The sequence below is a fragment of the Ochotona curzoniae genome, unplaced genomic scaffold, assembly GCF_017591425.1.
Source record: "Ochotona curzoniae isolate NIBS_2020 unplaced genomic scaffold, NIBS_Ocur_1.0 contig_2321, whole genome shotgun sequence".
In the NCBI taxonomy this organism is placed as follows: Eukaryota; Metazoa; Chordata; class Mammalia; order Lagomorpha; family Ochotonidae; genus Ochotona; species Ochotona curzoniae.
This window is the reverse complement of record NW_024465421.1, coordinates 18,085,076-18,109,592: the sequence shown is the minus strand read 5'-3', so window position 1 is coordinate 18,109,592 and position 24,517 is coordinate 18,085,076. Positions and strand designations below refer to the sequence as shown.

The following is a 24,517-nucleotide window of genomic DNA, read 5'->3' as shown; positions in this document are numbered from 1 at the left end:
AATGTAAATCTAGGTCTTAATTAGAAACAACTTTATCCTCAACTGGGCAAAACTTAAAAATCCAACCACACCAAGCCGCAAGGATGTGGTTGCTATCCACTGTTGGTAGGAATGTAATTACAACGACCGCTTTGCAAGGCAGTGCGTTCTCTTTGGAGCTCCAGTAACTGCCACAGAGGCCCCTGCACACCAGCCCCATGCTGGGAGCAGCAGCAGCAATGGATCTACAACCAACATTACCCACACAGCCACCCCACAGAGGAGACACTGCACGGCCACCTGAGACTGCGATGGGATCTCCAGCACAGACCAATCCCAGCCACAACTTGATTGCCCGGGACAATCAAGTCCCAGCAGTCACATGGCCTGAGGATAGGATTTTCATCCTCATGCCCTGAACTGTGGCCCCACTATGATCCTAACCGCCTCCCTGAAGATACAGCCTTATTTGGAAACAGTCTCTGCTGGTAACAGTCAATCTGAAATGAGCTCATCCTAGGTGGTGGGGCCCTAAATCCAAGGACTTGCATCCTTGAATGAGAAACCACACAGTGGGGAACACAGGAGAACCCAGAAGCAGAGACCTGAGGGATGCCCCTGCAAGCCGAGGATGCCCAGGATTCTGGCAGGGCCCTGGGGCTCGGGGGAGGAGTGCAGAGCACACCCCACAGCGCACATGCCTGCTCTCAGCGGGAGTCTGGGCTTCCGGCCTCCAGAACTCAGAGCGAACAGATTTCTGTCATGTGAAGCCATCCAGTCCGTGAACATTTATTACAGGGGTCGTAGGCGGGAACTCGAGGAAGAATACAGGAGCTGGAAGATTCTCTCGGCATCTGTGTGCAGTCCTGCCTATCAACCCAGCACGCCCACTTTCCCATGACGCACCTGAGTCTCAGGCAGGAGATGCCTTGATGAACAGGTGGAAGTTAGAAAATTAAACTTCACGTGGAGGGGCCATGAAACTCCCACAAAGCCTCACCCAGACTCCACCCTATTTGCATATTCATTAATCCATAGTGCCGTGGGAGTGATCCTTTCGGCTCTGGCTCCTAGCAGGCTGCCCTGTGGCCCACACTCCTGTGCGTCTGTGTACCCTCTTACACTCGCCCTCACCTGTGCACCTGGCGGAGGCTCTGCCATCTCATCTCCCAGGGAAAGGGACTTGGAGTAAGAACTGAGATTCCTATTCCCACAGCTGGTAGGCAGAGATGCAGCAGAGCAGTGTGATGACACTGCACACGAGGCGAGCTGGAGTGAAGACAGGATTCCGGTGACAAGGACCCCAGCTCATGATGGAACCAGTGCGATGGTGACCTTGAGGTTGGCGGCACCCGGTGCCTACGACACCATCAAAAGGTCCACAGCAGGGACCAGCACGGTGGCACAGAGGGCTAAGGGCCACTTGTGATGCTGGCATTCCATGTGACTGCTGGTTCTAGTCTTAGCAGTTCCATGTTAAGGTCCCTGAGAAAACAGAAGAAGATGGCCCACGTGCTAGGGCCTCTGACACCATGTGGGAAACCCAGTTGGCATTCTGGGCTCCTGGCTATCACAGCCATTTGAGGAATGAATCAGTGGATGGAACAGTGTGTCTTCTTCCTTTCTCTGTCTCCCTCTCTTGCTGTCACTCTCAAATAAAATAACTTTTTAAAAGATTACTGCAAATTCTTTAATAAAAGCAGGTCATTTAAAGACCAGGGAATATGTCATGATCTAGATTATGATCTGCCCACAATTCTGTCATATTAAAGTTCATAAAAACATTACTTTATAAAATGAAAAGGTCCCAGGGCCAGTGCTGAGGCACAGTGAGTAAAGCTGCAGTCCTGGGTACTCTATTTCCTATCCAGCTCCCTGCTAGTGCAAAAACAGCAGAAGACAGTCCAAGTCCTGGGGCCCAGCACTCACACAGGAAACCCAGAAGCTCCTGGCTCTGGCCTGGTCCAGCTCTGGCAAGTGAACCAGACAATGGAAGACCTCACTTTAGCAAGCCCTTTCAGATAAACACATAAAACCTCAAATAATAAAACAGATCGCTGCCCAGTGCCAGCTCACTGCCAGGCCCCTACACGCCTGTGAACTTCTCTGGGTCAAGGCCAAGCTACAATCCTGCCACCTGACCTACCAACTTCTCAGAGACCCGCCCCCTCCACGCAGCCAGCCCACACCTGCACTGCGCTTTACCCCACATCCCACACATCTCACATACACCAGGCACTGGCCTTGCTTCTGTGGCCAGCAGCTGTCCCCTCCCAGCAAAATGGAAACCCTGCGAGGGCTGAGATCAGCTCTCCCCAGCAGCCAACACTGAGCTTGGCAAACAGCAGATGCTGCCCCGAGGTGGGATGGATAATTGATGACCAAGCTGGGTGTGGCACGCTGTCCCTCCTCCCCTGGACACCTCAACCTCCCCAGGAATGAAGACAGAGCCAACCCAGGCCCCACTCAATCACAACCAGAGGACTTTCGCTGGGCACGGAGGGCTCTGTGGGAGGGCTGTGTGGTACTGTGAGCTGTGTCTGCCCTTACCCCACTCCTTCCCTCATTAGGCACTGGCTCTGGGCTGACGTCTTTCATATTTTAACACACTTATACATCTTTTCCTTTAAAAAACAAACAAGATGTTAAAAGGAATGGGCATGTCAGCCCACGGGCAGCTCCAATCCAGCTCCATTCAGGATCGGGATAGCTGAGCCAGCCTGAGAGACGCTAAAGCTGAGGTTTCATGGCAAGGTGACGCCTGCACAGCGTACCCCTCCCCGCTGCTCCCCCAGCTGAACCCACTGGCTCTCCTCACCCACTCCGGGAAATTTCTCTCTAGCCAGGCAATTCTGTTCTTGATTGTCGGTTCGGAAATCCCTAGAGCAGAAGCCTGGGGTCTATGGGAGTCCCCAAGAGCTGAGCTCTCTCCACTGCCCTCCTCCCCACCACAGGGGGTGGGGAGAAGTAGGCACTGAGCCAGGTTGCCACAAAGCAGGGTCAACCAGCCCTGGGCAGGCCCCAGGCGGTGGCAGTGAGCTCATCCCAGCCCTTAATTATCCCCCTGGCTAATAAACATCTGAGAACCTGCAGCCTATTCCACAGGGAGGACCCCAGGGACACTGGGCCAGATGTCAACATGGAAGGACAAGGAAGGAAATGGCTCTGGAAGAGGCAGGAAGTGCAGCTCCCTGCTCCTCCCCAGTCAGGGCCAGAAACGGGGAGGGGGAGCAGCAACTTGGCTGCTGGCCCTTCCAAGGGTGAGGGCACAGCTCTAACCAGCCCAGCCCTGGGTGCAGTGCTTTTGCCATCAGCATTATTATTCACAGTTCCTGGTCATCCTAGACCAGGCTATGGCAGCTTCTGCAGGTCCCCTGTTCTCAGGACCTCCCTCCTGACGTGGGTTTCTTGAGACAGTGATGAAGATGAGGCCCCAAGGCACAGAGGGCTCAGAGGGGTGTGACAACTTGCCCATGATAAACCCCTTGAGCAGGACCCTTGGAGCATGCCCCACATCGGGGACCTGGGATGGGTGGGAGGCGGGGTGGGGCTTCTCCCTTTGTCTCTCCCCTTACCCCAGATACAGCAAAAGTAATAATGTGGAAACAATGGTCTTACCCACTTTCTTGTAGCCTTTGATCCTTTGTGCCCTAATCAACTATGTAAAAATTATCAAAATAAAATGATTACCAAAAAAAACCTTGCCCAAGATGCAAATAGGGTTCAAGGTCACTGCTCAACCTATTCCTAACGCTCTCAGTGAGGGCTGGGCAGGTGACTTCCCAGCCCTGTGGGTCAACTCATGGCCATCCCCACTCCTCAGAGAAGAAGGCAGCACAGAGAGGACAGGCTGCTTTCCCAAAGCCACTCAGCAGAGAAAGTGAGACTGGAGCCCGGGCAAATCTGCCAACTTTTCCCCATCAGCACCACTTTGCCCCCAAAGCGTCCGCCCTGCCATCACGCTGCCAGCTCTGGCTCGGATCCTAGCCCACTAATGAGGCTTTGCTCCACTTGTGGCTGGGACCGCGCTGGCCACCGAACAGGCTTTGTGGGAAGAACCTGCTTCCTGCCACTCTAGCCGCCAAAGCATGACTGCCAGCCGCCAGGCCCCAGTAGCTAGCTGCAACTGGGCTTCCCTCTGTGGCCCTGTCCCTCATTCCCACTCACACCTTGACCTCCTCCTGGGCCAGGCCAGTCCTGGAGTGCCATGGCCAATCATTGACTCCACACACATTCGTTCAGCCAGAACCTTACCATGTCCATGATTCTAACCTGCCAGGGATTCTGCTAGAAGCCAGGAAAGCTCTTAGCTGTGGACAAGGTCCCTGCCTCTGCTCCCAGCCCGTCCTGTCCCTCTGGGCCTGGCAGGACCCGCCGCTTTAATGGGCCTCCGCTGGCTCTGGGCAGTGTCCCTCGGCTAGGCTGCCCTCTGCCAGTGGCCAGAGGCCCTGGGCTGGACACACAGGCCTGGCCTCAGCTCCTCAGGGCCGACCTGCCTCACCTGGGAGCTGTGGATATGCACTGTGGTCACTGGGCAGGGCAGGGGACCGGCATGTGCTAGGAGTCTAAGCCGGGGTTGTGACATTCAAAAAGAACCACGATTACAGACTGTCCCGGGACTGGAAGCTTCTGGCTCCCGGTTGTTCCAGAAATCTCTGAAGTAGCAGGCACGTGGGTGGGGACTGACTGACAGACCGTACCGACCGAAACAATAAGGGAGACAACTGACCAACAAGCTGCTTTCTGGCCAAGCAGTCCCTGGGGGCCGAACCTTCCTCCGGCTCCTGCCCCGGGGTCCTGCCCCAGCTCCGGGGCCCTTACCTGCCCAGCGCCGCCGTCTCCCCGTGGGTGCGCGGGCGGGAAGAGGGCAGCCGGCTGCCGGGGCTCGGGGGATCCGGCTGGCCGAGGCAGGGGCGCCTGAGGCGGCGCCCGGAGCCCACGTTCCCGGCCGGCACGCGCCCAGGCCCCGCCGCCCCCCGCGCGCCGCCCGCTGTCCCGCCCGCGCCGGCCCCGAGCGCACGTGACTCCGCCCCGGCCCGCCCCGCCCCGCCGTCCCAGCGCGGGCGCCCATTGGCCACGCCGAAGATCCCCGCCCCCGTCCGGGGCGGAGCCTGAGGCGCCCCGCCCGCCGCAGAGCGGGGCTCGTGCGTCCCGACGGTGCGCGGCGGCCGGACCGGGCTGGCGGAGCCGGGCCCGCGGGGCTGCTGCGGGGCCAGCGGGCCGCGCCATGGTGAGCGGGCTGGGCCGGGGCCGGCGGGCGGGCGGCCTGCGGGAGGGCGAGGGGCGGCCCGGCCGACGCGGGGGCCGGCGGTGGCGGGGAGGGGGCTTCGCGGCGGGGGAGGGGCGGCCCGGGCAGGGGCGCGGCCGGCGGGGAGGGAGGGTCGGCTGGGGGGCCGCGCCCGCGGCGGGGGCTCTTTGTCCGCTGCGCTGGAGAGATCGGGACAAAGGAAGCGGCGGGGGGGCGGAGGCCGCCGTGCGGGGAGCAGGGTTCCCGGTCATCCCCCAATCTCTACCACCCCCTTTGCACGCCCACCCTCCCCCAGCCAAGCCCCGCCAAGTCCGCGCCCGGGAGCCGGCTGCCCAGGGGGCTCCCTGGGACACTTCGAGGGTGTTAAGAATTCCTTCTAGGGTGAGGGTCCTGGCAAGCCCCCCTGGCGGGTTCCAGGGACTGGGGGAGTGCAGAGCGGGGAATAGGGGTCCCGGAGACGTTTGGTGCCCGTTCGCGGGTGGGGAAACTGAGGCAGGGCCGCAGAGTCCGGGTGCCTGGCTCCGTCGGTGCCTGCTGCCTGCGCGGCGTGGGCAGGACCGGGTCGCTGCAGCTGTCGTGCCCGCCCCAGCCCCGCCACCACCCCACCCCACCCGGGGCTGGGCCCCCTGCCTCCATGCCACAGTGCTCACTGCTCCCGCGCGCAGGGATCACGGCAGCCCCGGCAGGGTTAATGAGAGGGTGCGTGGAGCTTCTGGCGCGGAGCCCGTGGCCGCCCGCGCTCTCGCTTGTCATCCCCAGGTCCCCAAGCGTCTAGTCTGCCTGGGGATGAGCAGCCTGGGGTCAGTCAGGACCCAAGACCTGTCAGGCTCTGGGATGAAGAAGTAGGGGCAGGGAATGTGGTGACATTTTAGGGTCTGGATTGAAACCTGGTGCTAGGCGCTCGGGGGTGCAGACGTCTGGGTTGGAGTTTGTGTGCATCTGTCTTGGAGCTGTGTGACCTTGGACAATTGCTTTAACGTCTCTGATTCTCGCTGCGTATGCCAGCTGGAGGGGTGTCTGGAGGTGCCTGTGTCTGGCACACAACCTTTGCCATCCCCAACTTTTCTCCTGTGCATCCCAAAGTTGTGGGGCCCACAGAGGCTGGTCCCTGGGGCAGCCTGCGGGAGTGCCTGGAAGGTGATTCCCAGGCCTGGGCCACAGGAGACCCTGACTGACCTTGGGACAGTCCCTCAGGTCTGCCAGCTCCTGCTTCCCCTTCTGCTGCTGGGAAACCCCTGGAGGGGGGACTGGTTACGGGGGCAAGTTTCCTCTTCCAGGGGAGGGGCTCTGAGCTGGTGCCCAGGCCCCCTGCCTGCCTGCTGTCCCCCCTCCAGCCGGTGGAGAGCAGAGGCTGCGTCCTGGAGCCCCCCAGGCCTTCCACCTGTGTCCTGCCTTTGACTGGCAGCGCCCTCCCCTCCCCACACTCCTGCTTTTCCTAAGAGCTCACCACCCCAGCCCCAGGACTGGAAATGCTTCTGGTTTGTGAAGACCCTGCCACCCCTGGAAGGGCACAGCCTTGCTGGTTGGCAGTCTTGACGGGTGGCTTTGTTAGGGGGGGCCAGAGACATGGCTTGTGGGGGACAGTTCTGGGACCCTCTGGGATAAGGTGCTTGGTCGTTGGATGGTGGGGCAGCTCCCCCAGCTTGCTTCAGGAGCACCCTAGGAGCTGCAGGCTGCAGGCGGGGCTGGCAGAGCCTAGCAGTCCTGGTGATGTGCCCAGTTCAGTGAGGAGGAGACAGCAGATCCCGAGGGAAGAAGCTGTTTGCAGCCCGGTGTCTGGGCAAGGCCCTGTGCCCTTCTGGTCCTGGGGTACGGGCTCCGAGGGCTCCTGGTGGCCCCCACAGAGACATGGCTGAGTACTGGCCAACCTGGTAGTCCTAGGACCCTTGTGTTTGCACATTTCTTCTCATTCACCCTCATCACACTGCAGCTCCTGTCTGCCCACTCAGCCTAGAGCATGTGCAGTGGGTTGAAGGTCTGGCTGGAAGAGCTCCTAGGGCAAGTAGAATAAGGGACTCTGTCCCCATGTGGAAGTCCTGGAGAAGATGGGGTGGGGAGCTGCATAGGAGGAGACTGGGACCAAGGAGACCCCCCTCCCCGTGTGCTGCGGGTAACTTTCTGGCAGGTTCATACCCAGCTGCCCCTGGAGCAATGTGCAGGCCACCCTGGGCTTGGGAGATACTGGCACACCAGCCTGGGGGAAGTCAGGGCAGGCTTGTGGCCAGGGCCGGCTGGTGCTCCCTGGGGCTACTCGGCCCCATGTTCCAGTGGAGTCCTTTGATGGTGTGCAGGGAGCTGTAGGTGAGCCCAGGACTCAGACCTGTGGGATTGCAGGGGGATACTCGGGGCGAGGTTATTACATGTTTAGGGGACCTTCATGACCTTGACTTTGAGTGCCAGGCTTTGTCCTTCTCAGGAGAGCCAGTGACTAGGGGCCACAGCAGGTGCTGCTGGTCACAAAAACCATAGTGCCTGGCTGGAGTGAGGCCTGGCCCTCCGCACCACCACCCCTGTCCGCTGCTTCCAGGGTCAAGTCCAAGCAAGCTCTTTGCTCCTCAATTTCCTCATCTGTGAACTGTTCTGTGACTGCCTGGAGGTGGCCCAGGATTCCCCAGCCCTCCCTGTCCTGTGGTCTCTGCTGGAGCGGATGACCTTTGTTCAGAGGGGCCCCAGCAAGTCCCAGGAGAGACACAGCCGGCAGGTGGCGGCCAGCCATACCCAGGGGACCCGGAGGCTGGCTGTCTTCAGCTTCCTTCTGGGCTGTGCTGCTCCTCCCTGCCCAGGGTGGATGTGAAGACAGCGGCCCCTCCGCTGACTGAGGTCAACCCATAATCCACTGACGCCCGATGCTCCTGCCCCCACGCTTGGCCCACAGCCTGACCTCCTGCCAGCTTCTGGCTTCCCTGAGTCAGCTGGGATGCGTGTGGGGACCTGCATCCAGGGTATAGCCTGGGGATCCCCCACTGGGACCCCCCCACGAGACGGGGAGGTCTCCTCTGCTTCATCACCACTCCCAGCCTGTAATACTCAGTACCCACTGTGTGTAGGTGCCAGGCCAGAGGGGACAGTGCCCCCCTCTTGCACTGTGGGAGGGAGACTGCAGCCTGCTAAAGACAGCCTCTGATCGGGGAGGATTCCAGGGAGCAGAAGGGGGAGTGAGATTGCAGTATTCTTGGAGTGAGAGGAGGCAGGCAGAGCCCAGGTGGTCTGGGAAGGCAGCCTGGAAGAAGTGCCTTCTGACGCAGTTGTGACTCACAAGAAGGAGCCAGCCTGGGACAGGCGGGGAAGAGCACAGGCGCCAAGGAGGAGCTGGGTTTGCAGGGAAGGACATGCAGAAGTCAGGAGAGGCGGGGACCTTGGAGCTGCTTCTGAGGCCGGGGAGGGGCCGAGCGGGGAGTGACATGGTCAGAGTTTTGAAAGTTCAGTTCCCAGGAAATAGCCGCAGGGTGAAAGAAGGGACAGGCACATGCATGGAGTAGACACTGTGGCCTGGTCACCACTGCTGCTGGACATGGGGTTGGGGCAGTACAGTCTTGAGGTGTCACCTGTCCCTCAGGGTCTGTCCGTACCTCTCTCTCATCAGTTCCTGGGCTGTGGGTCCCTCCTGTGCTGCTCAGCTGTCTGCCCGGGCACCCCTCCCTCCAGTTCCATTGTTTGATTTCTCCCTTCCTGCCCTCCCAACAAAATGCCCCCAGCCCCCAACACACACTTCCCCTTTGGAGTTGATGCTCACTTGCCTTCCTGTCTAGAGCCTCGTGGGAGGGCAGGTGCCCCAGCAGCCTGTGGGGAGCTGAGGTCCAGGGGAGAGGGGCAGGCAGGTTCTGTCCTCCCTGCAGGACAAGTGTGGGGAGAAGGAGGGGCATAGGAGGCCTGAGAGGGGTGCTGGGCGAGGCTGTGGGAGCAGCCTTGTGGCTGTGCTGAGTGGCAGTGTGGTGAGCTGATGCACCCCTGAGCCAGTGAGGCAGCTGCACTCCGGGTGCCACAGCTGCAGCCCTAGGCCACCAGAGGGGATTCAAAGGTCCCCAGGGTGGGGCTTGGAGCACAGTCACCCTCGCCCTGTTGAGCAGTAAGGAAGAAAAGACAGGGCAGGGCATGGCCCCTGGGTAGGATGTGTCAGCTGGGACCCTGCAAGTTGGCAGCAAAGCAGCATGCTGAGGGCCTGGCACCCTCCTGTCCATGGCCCCTTCGCAGATGCGGGCTGCGGTGCCTGGACAAGACTCAGGGCTTGGGGAGTGAGGAGCGCTTCTGATGAAGGCTGCTGTTGCTCAGGGTTGCAGCAGGCTTGATCCTGTTTGGAGGGAAATCCTTACTTCAGTGCTTCTGTCTGTGTAGATGCCAGTCTTAAAAAGTGAGAAGGGCTGGTGCCTGTGGTGTAGTAAGCTAAGCTTCTGTCTGTGCTGTCAGCATCCTGTAAGGGCATAGCTGCCAGTCGAATCTTGGCTGCTCCGCTTCCCATCCAGATCCCTGCTGGTGGCCTGGTAAAACAGCGGAGGACGGCCCAAAGCCTTGGGACCCTGCACCCATGTGGGAGACCCGGAAGTTTGTGGTTTCCAGTTTGTAGCTTTTGAGGAGTGAACCAGCGTATGGAAAATCTGTCTCTCCTATCAGTAACTCTGGCTTTCAAATAAAAAATCTTTCTTAAAAAAATAGGGGAAAAAAAGTGGTTCTTCCTGGGTGTGTGGACTGCCTGTCCAAATCCATTAAAAATTTTTATTTATTTATTTAAAAGAATTACAGAGAGGGAGAGACAGAGATCTTCCATCTGCTGGTTTACTCTGTGGAACTTCTTCCGGGTCTCACACACGAGTGCAGGGGCCCAAGCACTTAGACCATCCTCTGCTGCTTTCCCAGACCATAAGCAGGGAGCTGGTTCAAAAGTGGAGTAGCTGGGACTCGAACCAGTACCCACTGGGGGATGTGTGGCACTAGCACTGCAGGTTCCACTATGGAACAGCATCACCCCTCCCCACCTTTCCCCTGACCAGGTAGCCAGGTGTGGGAGGGCATCAAGTGAGGGGATGCCCAGGGATCTGCCAGCGTCAGCAGCCGCGAGTGGCAACAGTGGCAAAGCCTTGGGGTGTCATCCACAGTGAGCCCAGGAGGGTGGAGAGGGAGACTGCTGTTTGGGCTCGGCAGCCCTCACACGTGGCCCACAGCCTCACTCCAGGGCCCAGCAGATCCAGAGTGGGTTTTGAGGCCACATGGTGTGGAGGAACTGTGTGGGGTATGTAGCTGGAGAGGAGGTAGGCCCCATCTCTTGAGTACCTGACATGGACTGAGCCGTTGGGGTCCCCCTTCCCTTCCTCTGCCTTCACTGTCGAGCACACCCCACAGTGGGGCCGCCCCAGTCCTCTCCTGCTGCACCCAGTTTGCAATGCCCTGAGGTGGCACCCTGCGTTTTGTGGGGTTGCTGTCTGTGCCCTAGATCCTGCTCTAGCCCTGAGCTGAGAAGTGCTAAGGGAGCCAGGGGGTGGGTATCTCGCTCTTCTCCCTATCTGGAACCTAATGCCTGGCCTCAGTCTACCCAGAAGACCACTGGCGCCTCCACCCTCTCCCCCTCCTGGAGCTGAGGCCTCCCACACAGACTGTTGGCTGCACCCTCACAGCTGTCCCCCAAGGGATCTCTTTATTTTTTTCTTTTAGAGTTTTTGTTGTTGCTGTTTTATGTATTTATTAGAAAGTCAGATTTACAGAGAAGAGAGACAGAGAGAAAAGATCTTCCACCCATTGGTTCACTCCCCAAGTGGCTGCAATGACTGGAGCTGAGCTGTTCTGAAGCCAGGAGCCAGGAGCTTCTTCTGGAACTTCCAGGCAGGTGCAGGGTCCCAAGGCTTTGCACCATCCTCAACTGCTTTCCCAAGTCACAACAGGGAACTGAATGGGAAGTAGAACAGCCAGGATATTAACTGGCACCCATATGGGATCCCATTGCATGCAAGGCTGCTGCCCAGGGCCCGCATGAGGACTTTCAAATCCTTTATTTCTGGTCACTTTGAAGCCACTGGCTCCTCTCAGCCCTAAGTGGTTACTGAACACCTCCCTGTCAGGCCAGAGTATCTAGAAACCTACACCATCAGCAGGGGATGGGACAACATCCTCAAAATCCTGGTAGACTTTAAAGTTCAGTAAATCTGTAGGGCTGATTTTGAAGTCAGTTGTTTCGCATGCCTTGCTGATGATATCATAAGTCTGCCAGGCCTTCGACAGAAGCGCCAAACTGCATCCCAGGGTCCTGTATTCCCACCCCCGGCCATGTCTCAGGCTAGTGGCTGTGAGGGTAACTTGGTGTCTGGAAGCATAAATGCTTAGGCAGTAAACGCAGACAGACTGGTGACCATCGGGAGACACAGAGGAACAGTGGAAGGAGTCTGGTGTGCCAACCTGAGCCTGCAAGCCACCATTTGTACCCTGAGCAGAGTACCCGGGGTAGCCTCATCTTGCTTTTTTGTCTTTCAGGACTCTCATGTCCAGCCTGCATCCCAGCCTCACTGAGCCAGCCACCCTGAGAGCTCCTGACCCTGGAAGCCCCCAGCACTGACCATGTCGATAATGGACCACAGCCCCACCACGGGCGTGGTCACCGTCATTGTCATCCTCATCGCCATCGCGGCCCTGGGGGCCTTGATCCTGGGCTGCTGGTGCTACCTGCGTCTGCAGCGCATCAGCCAGTCCGAGGATGAGGAGAGCATCGTGGGGGATGGCGAGACCAAGGAGCCCTTCCTGCTGGTGCAGTATTCGGCAAAAGGACAGTGCGTGGAGAGAAAGGCCAAGTTGATGACGCCCAACGGCCCGGAAGTGCACGGCTGATCTAGGATGCGAGGCTCCTGGTCCAGTTTGCAGCCCGCCAAGAGGTGCTGGGAGGGGCAGAACCACATGGATGAGCACACGGGTTGACACCTGCTGGCATGGCCTCGACAGGCTTTGTCTTCGCATGCACTGACTCCCGGGGCGGGGGCCCAGACATCCTGGGTGTCCCCTTGGCCTCTTGGCAGGGCTGCCCATTGCAGGCAGTGGGCAGGCCTGACCTTGCCGGGGCATATAGCCCCGTAGCGCTTTTGTTACTTGAATGTTGAGCTGAGCCTGTTTCTGACGGAGCTACTACTGTAACGCGTGAACTAACCTGTGAACTGTACATAGGCCCCCAGAAGCACGTGCTTAAGCCTCACTGCTGATTTTTAAAATACCGCATAGGGCATTCTGGGCGGGTTTACCAAGGACTGCAGCTGGCAAACAATGAGCCGAGTTGAGGTCGCGGCTGGTCGCAGACCTCCTTAGGCCTGCATTGCTTGGGGGGCCAGGGTGGGGTGCCACCGTGCAACCGGGGGTTTTGTACAGAGAGGGTGTGACCAGCTGGGGAGCTCTGGTCATTTCTGCTTGATCAAAGGAATGGAGCCACACGCACCCCCTCCCGCTTTGTCCAGAAACATACAGCTGTTACGCAGCAGTTCCTGTTGATAGTGGAGTTTACTGCAAGGAAGCTATGTGCCCGCCTGGGAGCCAGTGACGGACAGGCTGGTCCCGAGGCTGCCAGGCTCCCTGGTAGCAGAGCAGTCTTTTTTGCCCCCTGGTTTTGCGCATGCTGAGTGCCCCTTAGTGCCAGCTTTGCTGCCACTGCCCTGGCCTTTCAGCTGACCCCAGGGCTCAGGGCGTGCTGCTTTCAGTACCCACAGAGAGGGAAATCTGGTTTCGGTTTTTGTATTTAATATTTTCTGCACTGGATGGGTGAGAGGATGTGTTAACTGTTTTCTTACTCTTCCCTTTGCAAGTCAGCTTCCTTCCGCCCTGTGCTTCCTGCCCACCTGCTGGGCTCGGATTTCACTTTCCCCAGGGGGTCTCTGTGAACAAGCTAGAGTCCTCCCCCTCCCCACCACCCCATGCACAAACCTGGCTTTGAAGGCACTGAGTGTCTACGGGACATTTCTCAGGTGCCATCAGGCAGTCCCACCCAGCCTGTACTTGGGGTGTAGGGTGGGGTGGGGCAGGGGGTGGATTCTGAGTGCAGCTCTTGGTCCCGCACAGCATACTGGCTGTGCTTCCAACCAGCCTGCTTCTCCCAAAGTGTCTCTCGTGTGCACTTCTGTGAGCTTACCTTTACACTTGGCATCCCACCCCTGTAAGCTCATTCTCTGCTGTCACTGTTACAGATCGGTGTCAGTATGCAGTAGTAAGCAGAGAGCAGGTCGGCACAGCCAGCCCACGCCGGACCGTGAGGTGCTGGCTCTTCGCACTTGAGCCGCCTGCAAGCAACTTGGGCAGGGAGCCCAGTGCTCTGTCCATCTCTGACCCTTATCCCAAGTCTCCACTAAAAACAAAACCATGTCAAACTAAATCCACTCTCTAGAGCCCTCGGGGGTGGTGGGGATAGGAAGCAATGGGGGGAGGGACCTTTAAGCCAAATAGGGGTAGGAGGCGGCAGCTGATGAGGCTGTGGGAACCTGGGTAGTGAGGAGACCCCACGAGCGCCTTCCTGCAAACTTCAGGCAGCTCTTTGGTGCCTGGGCCCCTCCTGGAGCTGCCCAGCCTGTGGGGGAGGACCTGGGAGGGAGAAGAGTGCCCAGGGAAGGCAGACCCTGCTGGTTCTAAGAGGCCTGCATTTCAGTGTGCTTCATTCCTCTTGGGTTGGAGAACTTCCAGGCTCACTACCTCTGCTTACCGCAGCCGAGGCTGCCGCTGTGTGGGGTTGGGGAGGGTACTACCTTCGGGCTCCTGACCCCGGGATTTGATTGTTGCTCACCTGTAGCTTCTGCCATGCCAGTGCAGAATGGTTCTGGAATAATTAAAGGTCACTTTGTCGTCATGTTCATTGTGGATGTTTTCTTGCCACCCCCCTTACTACCAGGGATATCCTTGGCACTTGGACGGGGCTGGTGAGAGCATGCATGCGCATGCAACACCCTGGCCACACTGGAGGCCAGTGCCCATGCTGCAGGAGTGGCTGGCCAGCCCCACAATGTGTGTACTGTTTGTGGGTATCAATAGCTGTTCTCTTTAGCACAGACACCAGGGTCACTCACATGGCTCGGTACGTCAAGGTCTCTCTGAATTCTTTCTCAAAAGCCCAACTGTTGTGTTGGAGTTTTCTGACTTGTCAAGAAATTAACCTCTCATCCCTCCTGTCATCTCTGAGGCAACAGTGATGTGTGGGGAGGGCGCACTTGGCACCGAATCACTCAGACATGGACTGGTTTTTCAGTTCTACAAATGCTCTGTGTGACTGCATGGTCTGGAAGCCCCGTTTGTCGACTATGCAGCCAGAGGGAATGACAGCACTCCTGTTTAACACAAGCTGAATGACATTCAGTCTGATTTTCCAGACCACTGAGAAAATCTTTATTTACAATAAATTTCAGTGAAATTTGCATAAATATATTCTCAATGTTCCATTTTCACCTCTGATTTCTTCAAGTCATTTAAAAAACTACTCTGTCCTGTTCTCGTTGCTCCTCTCAGATGTCAGCATGGAGCTGATGTTGGAAGGTGAAGGGGTGTCACCAGGTAAGTGGGGGTCGCCTGCGGGCTGGGGGTGCTCAGGGCCTTCCTCTGCCAGGGAAGCTGCGTCTTCCACTGCATCCTTGCCCTCCAGCTTCCGCTCCATGCTGGCCACCAGGATCTTGAGCCATGCGTTCTCGGCCAGCAGCGTCTCCGAGGCGTCGGCCAGCTCCTGCAGCTGCCGGGCCAGCTCCCCGAGCTCGTGGCTCTTCTGCTCGTGCAGGGCCTGCAGCTGCTGGCTGTGCTGCTGGAGCAGGCTGTGTTGCTGCTCCAGCGCCTGCTGCTCCCGCTGCAGCCTGTGCTCGTCCCGGCGGGCACGTGACAGCTGCACCTCCACCTGCACTTGCGCCCGCTGCAGGCTGCCGATCTCTGCCCTCAGTTTCTGGATCTCCTTCTCCAGGTGGGAGATGTGCCTCTGCTGTAAGACTGCCTCGCTCTGGAGACATTCTTTGGTAGGAGGGTTGGCCACATCCTGGCCAGGGTAGGCAGGAACTGAGTGATGCAGAATGAACCGCAGCAGGTTTGGGAGTGTGATGGGGAGGTCTTCGGGGTACTTCACACTTAGGTCCTTTCTAGGGAGAAAGTGGGAAGGGTCAGGGGTCAGAGTCATGCCAACACATTCCGTCCTAGCTCCGGTGCCCCGGGGACAAGAAAAGCCATCCCAGGAGTTTACTGCAAGAAGTAAAGCACTGCTGAGCAAAGGCCTCCCCACTGAGACCCAGACATTGTCCTGTGACCACAGTGGCTCCCAAGCATGTGCCTGTTCCTAAGGCCAGGGCTGCTTGTGGACTCAGCCTGCCCGGAAACAGGAGACCCCAGGCCTAATGCCAGGGACACAGAACCCAGCATGGTGTGAGCAGGGGGCCCACGTGTGCCCTGCAAGGCCCAGTGGCAGTGTCAGCAAGGGTGTTCTTGTGGTGACTCGTCCATGATACTCTTTTGTAGCCACCAACTGTGCTGACTGAAATAGAGAAAGACCTGACACCCACGTGGCCTGTTTGTTTAGTGAGTGGAACGTGATCTGGGCCCGCAGACAGACCGAGGCGCTCTGCTGAGTTAAGGCTGCCTGGCCCTGGGAACACAGGAAGGCAGCTGCGGAGGGGGTTTCCCCAGCTGTGTTTCAAGTCCTAACTCAAAATACTCCTTTTCAGAACCTGTCTTTTCCTTGTCTGACAGCCAAAGTTTCTCTCAGAGGCACATTTACTAGTGCATGCAAAAATCTGGCTATAATAATTGAAAGGGCCAACTTCAGTGTTTCTGCCTGAGCTGGGCCAACAGGCAGGGCTGACCCCTCCAGGCCAAAGACGTGAAGGTCAGGAAGAGGGTCTCCAGGCCTGGCTGCCATTTTCTCCCCAGGGGCGTCTCAGCGCACCAGGAACCCAGGCCTGTAATTGGGGGCAGTGAGAGTGTCACATCCCTCTCATTCCAGGACCAAATGAAGTGAATGCTGCTTTGAAACAGGTTGTTTCTGTGAAAACTATCATCACCAGCTCACACTCCATCTCCACGCAAAGCCAGAGACCCGGGACCTAACAAAGACCAAAAGATTCCAGTAATGTGTAGCTTTTTTCATGTCAAGATTGGAAATGGGGGGCCCGACATGGTAGCCTAGTGGCTAAAGTCCTTGCTCTGCATGCACCAGGATCCCATATTGGCGCTGGTTTGTGTCCCAGCGGACCCACTTCCCATTCAGCTCCCTGCTTGTGGCCTGGGAAAGCAGAATACAGCCCAAAGCACCAGCATGGGAGACATGGAGGGGGCTCCTGGCTTCGGATCGGCTCAGCTCTGGCTGCTGCAGCCACTTGGGGAATGAATCAGCAGATGGAAGATCTGCCTTTCTGTCTCTTCTCGATGTATAGCTAACTTTCCAATAAAAAAAAATCAGAAATACTAGTCTTATCCACTTTCCTGTAGCCCTTGAACCTTTTTACCCTAATTAATTATGTAAAGATTGTAAAAATAATAATAATAATAAAATAAAAAAATCAGAAATGGGGGCCAGCATTGCAGCACACCAGGTTGAGTCACCACCAGCTACACCAGCATCCCACAGAGGTGTGTGAGTTTGAGTCCAGCTGCTTTCCTTGTAATGTAGCACCCTGTTCGCATGCCACAAAAGGCAGTGGGTGCTCGCCAATGTTCCAGGGCCTCTACCACCCAAGTGCAAGATGTGGCTTCATTCTGGCCCAGCCCCAAACGTTATAGTCATCTGGGCAGTGAACTAGCACACAGAAGGTGTCTGTCTTTCTGCGACTCTGCCTTTCAAGTAAATAGACACATTTTTAAAATAAATAAAATCACATATTCCCATTTTTATTCAATGTTTCTGGAACTGTTCAGTTAACTTTTAAAAAGCATTTAAGACTTTCAGGCAGTATTAACGAGAAAGCACGTGGATGCTCGTATGTAAATTGTTGGGTAAAATAGTGTGAGAAAGACTGAACCACCCCCTGCATTGAAGCACTATTTTCTTTAGGTGGGGGCAGTTGGCCATTGAAACGCTCCTCAGCGACAAGGAGGGCCTGTGTGGTAGATGTCCCGGAAGGCTAAGCAAGCTGGACGAGCCTCATGCTGCTCTGTCGAGCAGGAGCAGTCCAGGGAGGAGCCGAGGTCCACCTCCCCAGGAAGGCGGCGTCCAACCATGAAGATGCCTGACTGAAGACATGCACAGGGCAAGGACAGTGACGAATATGTCACCTCCACGAATCTCCCCGGGGCGGACTAAAATGCCTGCCACTGCTTCTAGGCTGCAAGGACAGTCACAGCAAACAGCTTCTATAAGAGTACAGGGGTAGAAAGTCCCACTGCTGGAGGCAGGCGTTTGGCTGAGCAGTTTAGATACTGGTAGCAGCTTCGCCTGAGTTTAATACCTAGCTTTGGCTCCTGACTCCAGCTTCCTACTGATGTGTACCCTGGGAGGTCACAGTGATGGCTTCAGTTACTGAGGCCCTGCCATCCACGTGGAAGTCAGCTTCTGGTCCCCAGCTCCTGGACGGACATTCCTGTGACCTGCAGGGAGGGACTGGATAACGCTGGGAAGAAGCCCGGCTCTTCCTGGGTCCGCAGCAGAGTTCCCGGGGGGAATGTAGCCCGCTGCCATGCCCAGAGCACCTGTGTCGCCACATCTCACAGACTGATGTGGCTTCAGGCTGGGAGAAGAGGCTCTGAGAGGCCATTGTGTAGGGCCAGGCCCAGGACAGGCTCCTGCAGAGTTCTTAGAGAACGACACCTGCTACTGCCAACAGTTTGCAAGGAACATGAAAAGCCACAAGCACCTGCAGGGTGTTCATGGCCCTCACTCCTCCGCAGTCACACTCCGAGGCCCTGACATTCTCCCTGCTGCACACTGCATGTGCAAGTTGGTGTTTTATCTCGGCGCATGTGTAACTTTATGTCCTCACTAAAAATAGCATATGCAAGCAAACTGTGAGAAAGGTCTCACTACATGTGATCAAACAGCCCTTCTCATTTCCTCTTTTGCAAGCTGCCAGCTCCTGTCGTCCGCCTGTGGAGACCTTCTGAGTGAGCCAGCTAATGATGCACTCATTTTACTTCTGACTCCTGCTTATTTTTAGGAAATGGGAAGCATTCCATTTTAAGGCTCTGAGGTGCTGGGTGAGCAGGCGCTGTTCACTCAGACACAATTGGCCTGTCTTCTCCCACTCTGAGTTTCCCTTGCGGCCCCTCCTAACTGAGGGAGCCCAAGAAGCTGCAGGGATGGCCAGCAGCTCACCTCCATGTTCTTCCTACTAGGTAGCTTCACCATGACCCCGACACACCACCCTGCACCCTGTTCTGCTGGGGCATGTCTCTCCTACATATTCATTTACCTCACTCACTGAGAGAGACTTTATGCAAAGGGGGCTAGGTGCTAGGACTGCAATATGTCCCCCGATGTTTGCAATTCAAAAATTATGTGTCATTAAACTGCATGCCCAACTGCTGTCCCACATAGAGGAAGCTGCTGGCATTATCATCTGTGATGTCATGATGATGCATCAATTCAAACACCCTGAGCAGGATAAAGGGTCATCCTGGTGCAGCCAGAAGCAGGGGGTGAGTCACATCCCATTTCCAGGGTGTGCTCTGACAGGACTCTGCCCCAATGGCAAGGATGCCAGCAAAGCTGCTGGGAGACAACAGGCAAGGCCCAAGCAAATGGCTCAACAGACAGGAAGGAAGCTCACTCAGTAGGAGCACAACAGAGCAGTGATGGCAACGGCCTGCCAACAGGAGGCAGCAGATTGAAAGCGCCGAGACCACACCTGTGGGTCAGTGGGTCAGGCCCTCCTTAAGGGCTCCTCAGACATGATCCAAGGCCAGGGGTCTCCATGGAACCCTGTCCTTCCAAACACTAGAGGAGATTCGTGAAAAAGCAGTACACTTTAAAGGGCCAGGAGTTAGTTTCCTTTCCTGCCAAACACTGACATCCATGCTCATCAAGTACAAAGGCAGCTGCTCCTCTGCCATGGAACCTGGCCAGCACTGCCTGCTGGGGCTGCCAGGGGGCTCTGGCACACCAACGTGGAATGGTCACAGTGACAGTAGATGTGTGTCCAGTGACCCCCATTTCCTAAAGGATGCAGGCTGCTGGGGTGAGTGCCACATGTGGACCAGGAGACTACTGGGCTAATCCATGAGCTCTCACTGTGCTTTGTACCACACAAATATGGGGTCTCCCCCATCCATCTCTGGCACTCCTGTAGGTCATAACAGCTAAGGGACTTTAGCCATCCTCATGTTTATGTACAAAACAGATTCTAAGAAGAACAAACTTATGAAGTAAGCAGCATGCGAGCCATCCTGACACCCCTATCCCCTGCCCACTGTCTCTCCTGGCACATGCTGTAAACCCACATTGTTTTCTCAAGATGACTTACAGCTTAAGCCCACTTCACTTTCAACCCTTACCCAAAAAATCCCATCAGCCCAACAGTGAAAAACAGTTAGCAGTACCTGTTGCAGGGGAAAAACAAGACAGTAGGAAGGCGATCCACCATGAATTCCCAAGGAAGGTCATTCTGAGACACGTCAATCCTGCAGAGAGAGGCAGGGGCAGAAGAAGTCAGAGACTAGCTCCAAAGGCTGTTGCTTGAAGACAACCCACTCAGATAATGGGAGCACCCGCACCAGCCCACCTTCTCTGCCTGTATTCATGCACCTGTCTGCTGAGAGCTGGAAGTATGTCCTGAAAGCAGAAACAACTTCCCCCAAAAGCCTTGCTGACACCAAAGGGATAGCCATGCATGGAACCTGGCCAGGTACTCTTGAATTAACTCTGGGAAACGAAAGGGAATCACTGAGCAAAATGCATCCAGTGTCTCTGAAAATGGGAAAGGACTTCCTTGTCTATACTGTAAATCTGGATGGATGCTAAAGACAGCAGACTGCAGATCAATACTCAATGCAGCAAATGCTCTCTGCACTAAACCATCTAGCCTATGCTCACATGGTGGTGGTGTGTGGGGGACAGGGCGGGGCTCCCTGCATCTCTGAGTGGCCAGCCCTCCCAGCACACAGAACAACACCGACAGCATCCACAAAGAAGGCACTGCATCTGTCCATGGGAGGCAGCAGCGATGGCTCGGGTGACTGGGTTCCTGCTACCCATGTGGGAGACCTGAACGGAGTGCCTAGCTCTTGTCCAGGCCCAGCTGGACTAAGTTATGACCAAGTGAATGGACTGTCTCTTGGCATTTGGGCAAATACATAATAAATAAATCTTTAAAAAAAGAAAAACTTTGTAAAACATCTAGGGAGATTTTCACTGGGCATAGTGGCTCTATTTCTGAAATTCTCACCTAGACATGGTTTACACATAGTGGGTCCCTATTTCTGAAAATCTTACCCAGACATGGTTTACACATTTATATATTTTTAAGAGGAGTTAAATTCATCCTCTAGTCTTTCCTACTAATTATATGGAAAATGCTATTTCAATGAATGGATATAAACTCCATTAAATATCTAGTCATAATTTACTTAACCACTTTTCTTTTGCTGGCTACAAATAATGCTGGGAGGACTTGCCCACGCTTCTCTGGAATTCCTATTTTTCCTTAATTTCCCAAAATGAAATTAACTGGGTAAAAAATGATTTCTTGCAAAGGCTGCCAAAATGCTTTCCAAAAGGGTTACACTAATTTATTCATTCCTTTTGCTACATGAACTGTGCCAACTGTATACTGTTTTATCAACTCAAGTTGTCGCTTAAAAGAATTTATTAAGTTAATAAGTGTAAGTGACACTTTGTTAGTGTTTTAATTTACATTTATTAGGCTATAATCTCACTTGTTCATTCACTCTGTTCTCTTAGAGAAAGTTGCCCATGGCCTGTGTCCACACTGACATCCCTCATGGCTCTCCCTCCAGCTGTTTTCAGCTGTGTGAGCTCTGGGTCCTCATGTGTAGGCTATGTGACTCCAGGCAAGTTACTTAACCTTCCTTTGCCTCCCTTTCCTCAATACTTAGTAATAACCCTTTGGCTTCACTTAGTCCTGAATTTTGGAGGATTAACCCAGATAATTTGTTTCTAATAATTACTTACAGTATACTACATATAACAAGTAAAACAGACACGTTGTAAAATAAACTTATGGTTACCCCCACCCCCACTCTGCCTTAGTCTCTTTTCCTTACTTGTTTTCACTGCACATGTTTCTAATGGAATCTGTTCATCTTTCTTTCATTATTTTTCCAACCACTTCTACTTTGGAAAGCTTCCATCTCTCAAAGGAACTAGCAAATCTAATATTCTCTCTTCTGCTTTTTTTTTTCTCTAAGATTTGACCTTTTCTATTTAACTCTAAAGTATCTGCAGTTTTCTGGAAAGGGAACACGGCACAGCTCCTACAGTTCCCCTCACTGACCTGCTTACTCCCTCCTCACAAAGCTGCACCCTCAGCCTTCTTCCCCTTCGCTCTCAGTGTGGGAAAATGTCCTGTTTAGTCAGTGGTCCATGCATAGCAGCCACGGAACCACAAACTCAGACACACGGCTACCCACCAGCCCATCCTCTTGAGTACACAGACAAGGGACCCACGGGCTGGAAGGGGAGCTTGCACCCAGCCCCTGGGTGGTAGAAGTCTAGGACCTCCTTCTCATGGGATTCCAAGCACGTGGCCACTTGCGGGGACACTGGGAGTGTTGTGCTGGATTTTGAAATCCCCAGATAATCATCAAGTCTAAAGTCAGTGCTGAGGCAAAAGGTCGTTTATTCAGGTTAGCCTAGGTCTCCCAGCCACCTCCCCCAGCCCAGCATGGCCGGAGGGGGAGGGGCAGCTGCAGCCGAGGCTGCTGCAGGATCCTCAGGGAGGGCGAAAAGGAAGAGAGAGCGTGAGCCAGAGAGAGAGAGAGAGAGCCCTAGCCCCCCAGTTCTTATACATTTCAGGCTATTAATTATACAGTCATGATTTAGCAGGCTTCTATTGGTGGGTTTGAAGCAAGCAACTTTCAAAAAGTACAAATCGATGAGCTATAGGGCGGTGAATTTTATCAAACACCAGGTACCTCCTTCCTGAGGAGTGGTCTGCCAGGTGTCCTGCCGGGTGTCACACAGACTATCAGGCCTGGAGTTCACACAGCCCCCAGCCAAGCCATTAAGGCAGGAATTACAAAAGGCAGAAAACACATAGGTTCTTCAGGAGCAGGGTCAGCATCGTCCCCACCAAACTACCATGAGCCCACTAATGCAGAAGAACACACGTAATCCACTAGGAATGCGACGTTTTCAATGAAGCTTTGCCTGGGGTTTCAGCTGCTAATGGGAAACAGGCAAAGCCCAGTATGCTATATGGTATGCTGCAGGAGGAGGGAAGGCAGGCACATGGCCGAGAAGCACCTTAGCGCGCTTCCTTACCTGGCCACAGTGAACGAGTCTGCCGGCAGGAGACGAGCAAGCTGGATGAAGACGTGATTGAGGGATGGACAGAAGCCGCACCACTGTGCGTAATACAGCAGCAAGACGTCCTGAGGAAAGGGGAAGGGAGTCATTACACACAGAAAACGGCCGCCCCTCACCTCACTGCACCAACAATCCAGCAGGCATTCAATACATGCTGCTGCCCAGGCAGAAATTGCAGCAAATACAATGCCACCTTTAGCTCTCCCCAGTTATGTGCGTTGTAAGGGCAATTCATGCACGTTCCAGGGTCACGTGGGTCATCGTCTCGACATTAGAGAGTGACTGCCCAGCCCAGCAGTGACAGCTCTGGGGGCTAATCAAGACAGGTGCCTGGACTTGGGCCTCTCTGGCGAAGCACCTTTACCTGTTTTTGGAGGACTACTTCCCAAAAGGTATCAGTTGTCACTTCAGTGATTAGATGCTGAGAAGGGAACTGGGCAGAGTCACTTCCAATGAGATGCCTTTTCAAAGGACTGTAGAGGACGCTGAAGTTGTGAATAAAAGACTCTAAAAATAAAGAGAAAATGAGATCAACTCTCCTCTCCAGGTACAAGGAGAGTAGCTGGCCTACTTTAAACTCCACATTCTAAAATCTGGGATGACTACCCAGGCCCACATTTTTAGCACTTCACCTCTGGGCGACGCTGCCCTAAGGGCGTGAGGGGAAGGCTTCCACAGTGCTACCTCCCAGGTGGCCCCATGGGTGTGGATGCTTCAATTCTGTTGCTCTCTTATCTGGAGGGTCCATACTCACACACCCATCCCTGCCAGATGGGACTCTGTCATCCCATGCCACAGAGGGCTCAGCACACCTGCGAGTACTGGAGCTGCACAGACCATGCGTGAAGGCAAGGTGCAGCACCTTCACTGGCTAGAGGACACGGAGCTAGGCTCTGTTTTATTAGCAATCTCCAAGTGTCTTTTGTAAATCTCTTTTCTAATTGTGCTTTTGTAAAGTCAAACTCAATTCTCTGTGGTGGAAAAGTATGTAAATGAAGTCCACAGGGCATCAAAACAGCTAAGTGGAGGCAGTGTGGCAACCTGCCCGCAAAGGCCCGCTGCCCTCGGGTTCTCTGGCTCCTGGGAGGCAGCACTGTGAGCGTCACTTCCTTCCCTCTCCTCTAACTCCCTCCTTCTGTGGTCCTAATGGGCACAAACTGTCCAGCACCAGGAGGAGGGTGAGGAGGAAGTGAAGACTCACACAACACCAAAGAGCATTCAGGATTTGTGGCGGAGCGGCATGTGGCTGGCCACACTTTTCAAACAGGCAACCGAGAATCAGTCGCTAACCTGACTAAAACCTCTAGGGCAGCTGACCTAGCTGAACCAAGAATCCAATTGATTACTTCAGCTTACCTGTGCCTCAAAGGGAACTCATTGGGAATGTATCAAATGCCTGAGTGTTACTGAACAGAATTCAGGAAAATCCAATAAACACTTGGGGAAAAACAACAAGCTTGTTTCATTCTAAGAAAACCCAATATACAAAAATGCCTTCAGAAAACACGAATTAGGCGTCATTTTCAAAGAACATGGCCTTCCTGAAGCACCTGGCCTCCAAGGTTCCCACAGCACCGGGAGTCCCTGGGTGTGTGCTGCATGTTCTCACACAGAGCAGCGACCCTGGCACTCACAGACACGTCTAAAGTCAGAACCAGGACACAGGACGGCTGCCTCGGCTCTGCCCCCACCACAGCTTTACACTCCAAACAACTTGAAAAAATAGTTTCCTTTCTGACCAGATTCCTCCTGCTCCATTTGGCAAACACACTCTGCCCTGTCTCTGCTGAGGCTGAACTAACAAGGGTTTTGAATTCTGCTTCCTTGAGTTGAGTGCTATCAGTTGACATGGACGTCAGCAAAGCCCTGGGAACCAGATGGTGAGGGACAGCTCCGCC

At 55.2% G+C, this 24,517-nt stretch overlaps 2 protein-coding genes across 4 annotated transcripts in view; one reads left to right on the top strand and one right to left on the bottom strand.

The window, feature by feature from the left end:
- The first annotated feature begins 5,144 nt into the window (after positions 1-5,144).
- On the top strand, positions 5,145-14,024 carry SNN (stannin). Its single transcript, XM_040973330.1, has 2 exons — positions 5,145-5,209; positions 11,684-14,024. Exon 2 carries the CDS (start codon positions 11,768-11,770, stop codon positions 12,032-12,034), a length of 267 nt encoding a protein of 88 aa, XP_040829264.1. The 5' UTR covers positions 5,145-5,209; positions 11,684-11,767; the 3' UTR covers positions 12,035-14,024.
- Positions 14,025-14,109: 85 nt separating this feature from the next.
- The window catches only part of TXNDC11 (thioredoxin domain containing 11), a 53,905-nt gene continuing 43,497 nt past the window's right edge, over positions 14,110-24,517 (bottom strand). For all 3 annotated transcript variants that reach the window (XM_040973327.1, XM_040973328.1, XM_040973329.1), the window contains 4 exons: positions 22,984-23,126; positions 22,575-22,684; positions 19,673-19,753; positions 14,110-15,288 (listed from right to left, as the gene is read on the bottom strand). In XM_040973327.1, coding sequence (XP_040829261.1) covers positions 14,646-15,288; positions 19,673-19,753; positions 22,575-22,684; positions 22,984-23,126 — 977 coding nt within the window. In that variant the 3' untranslated portion in view covers positions 14,110-14,645. The remainder of the gene's footprint in view (positions 15,289-19,672; positions 19,754-22,574; positions 22,685-22,983; positions 23,127-24,517) is intronic.

Bases quoted from the DNA above. Each gene is read 5' to 3' on its own strand.
- SNN (XM_040973330.1), top strand. From the start codon at position 11,768: ATGTCGATAATGGACCACAGCCCCACCACGGGCGTGGTCACCGTCATT.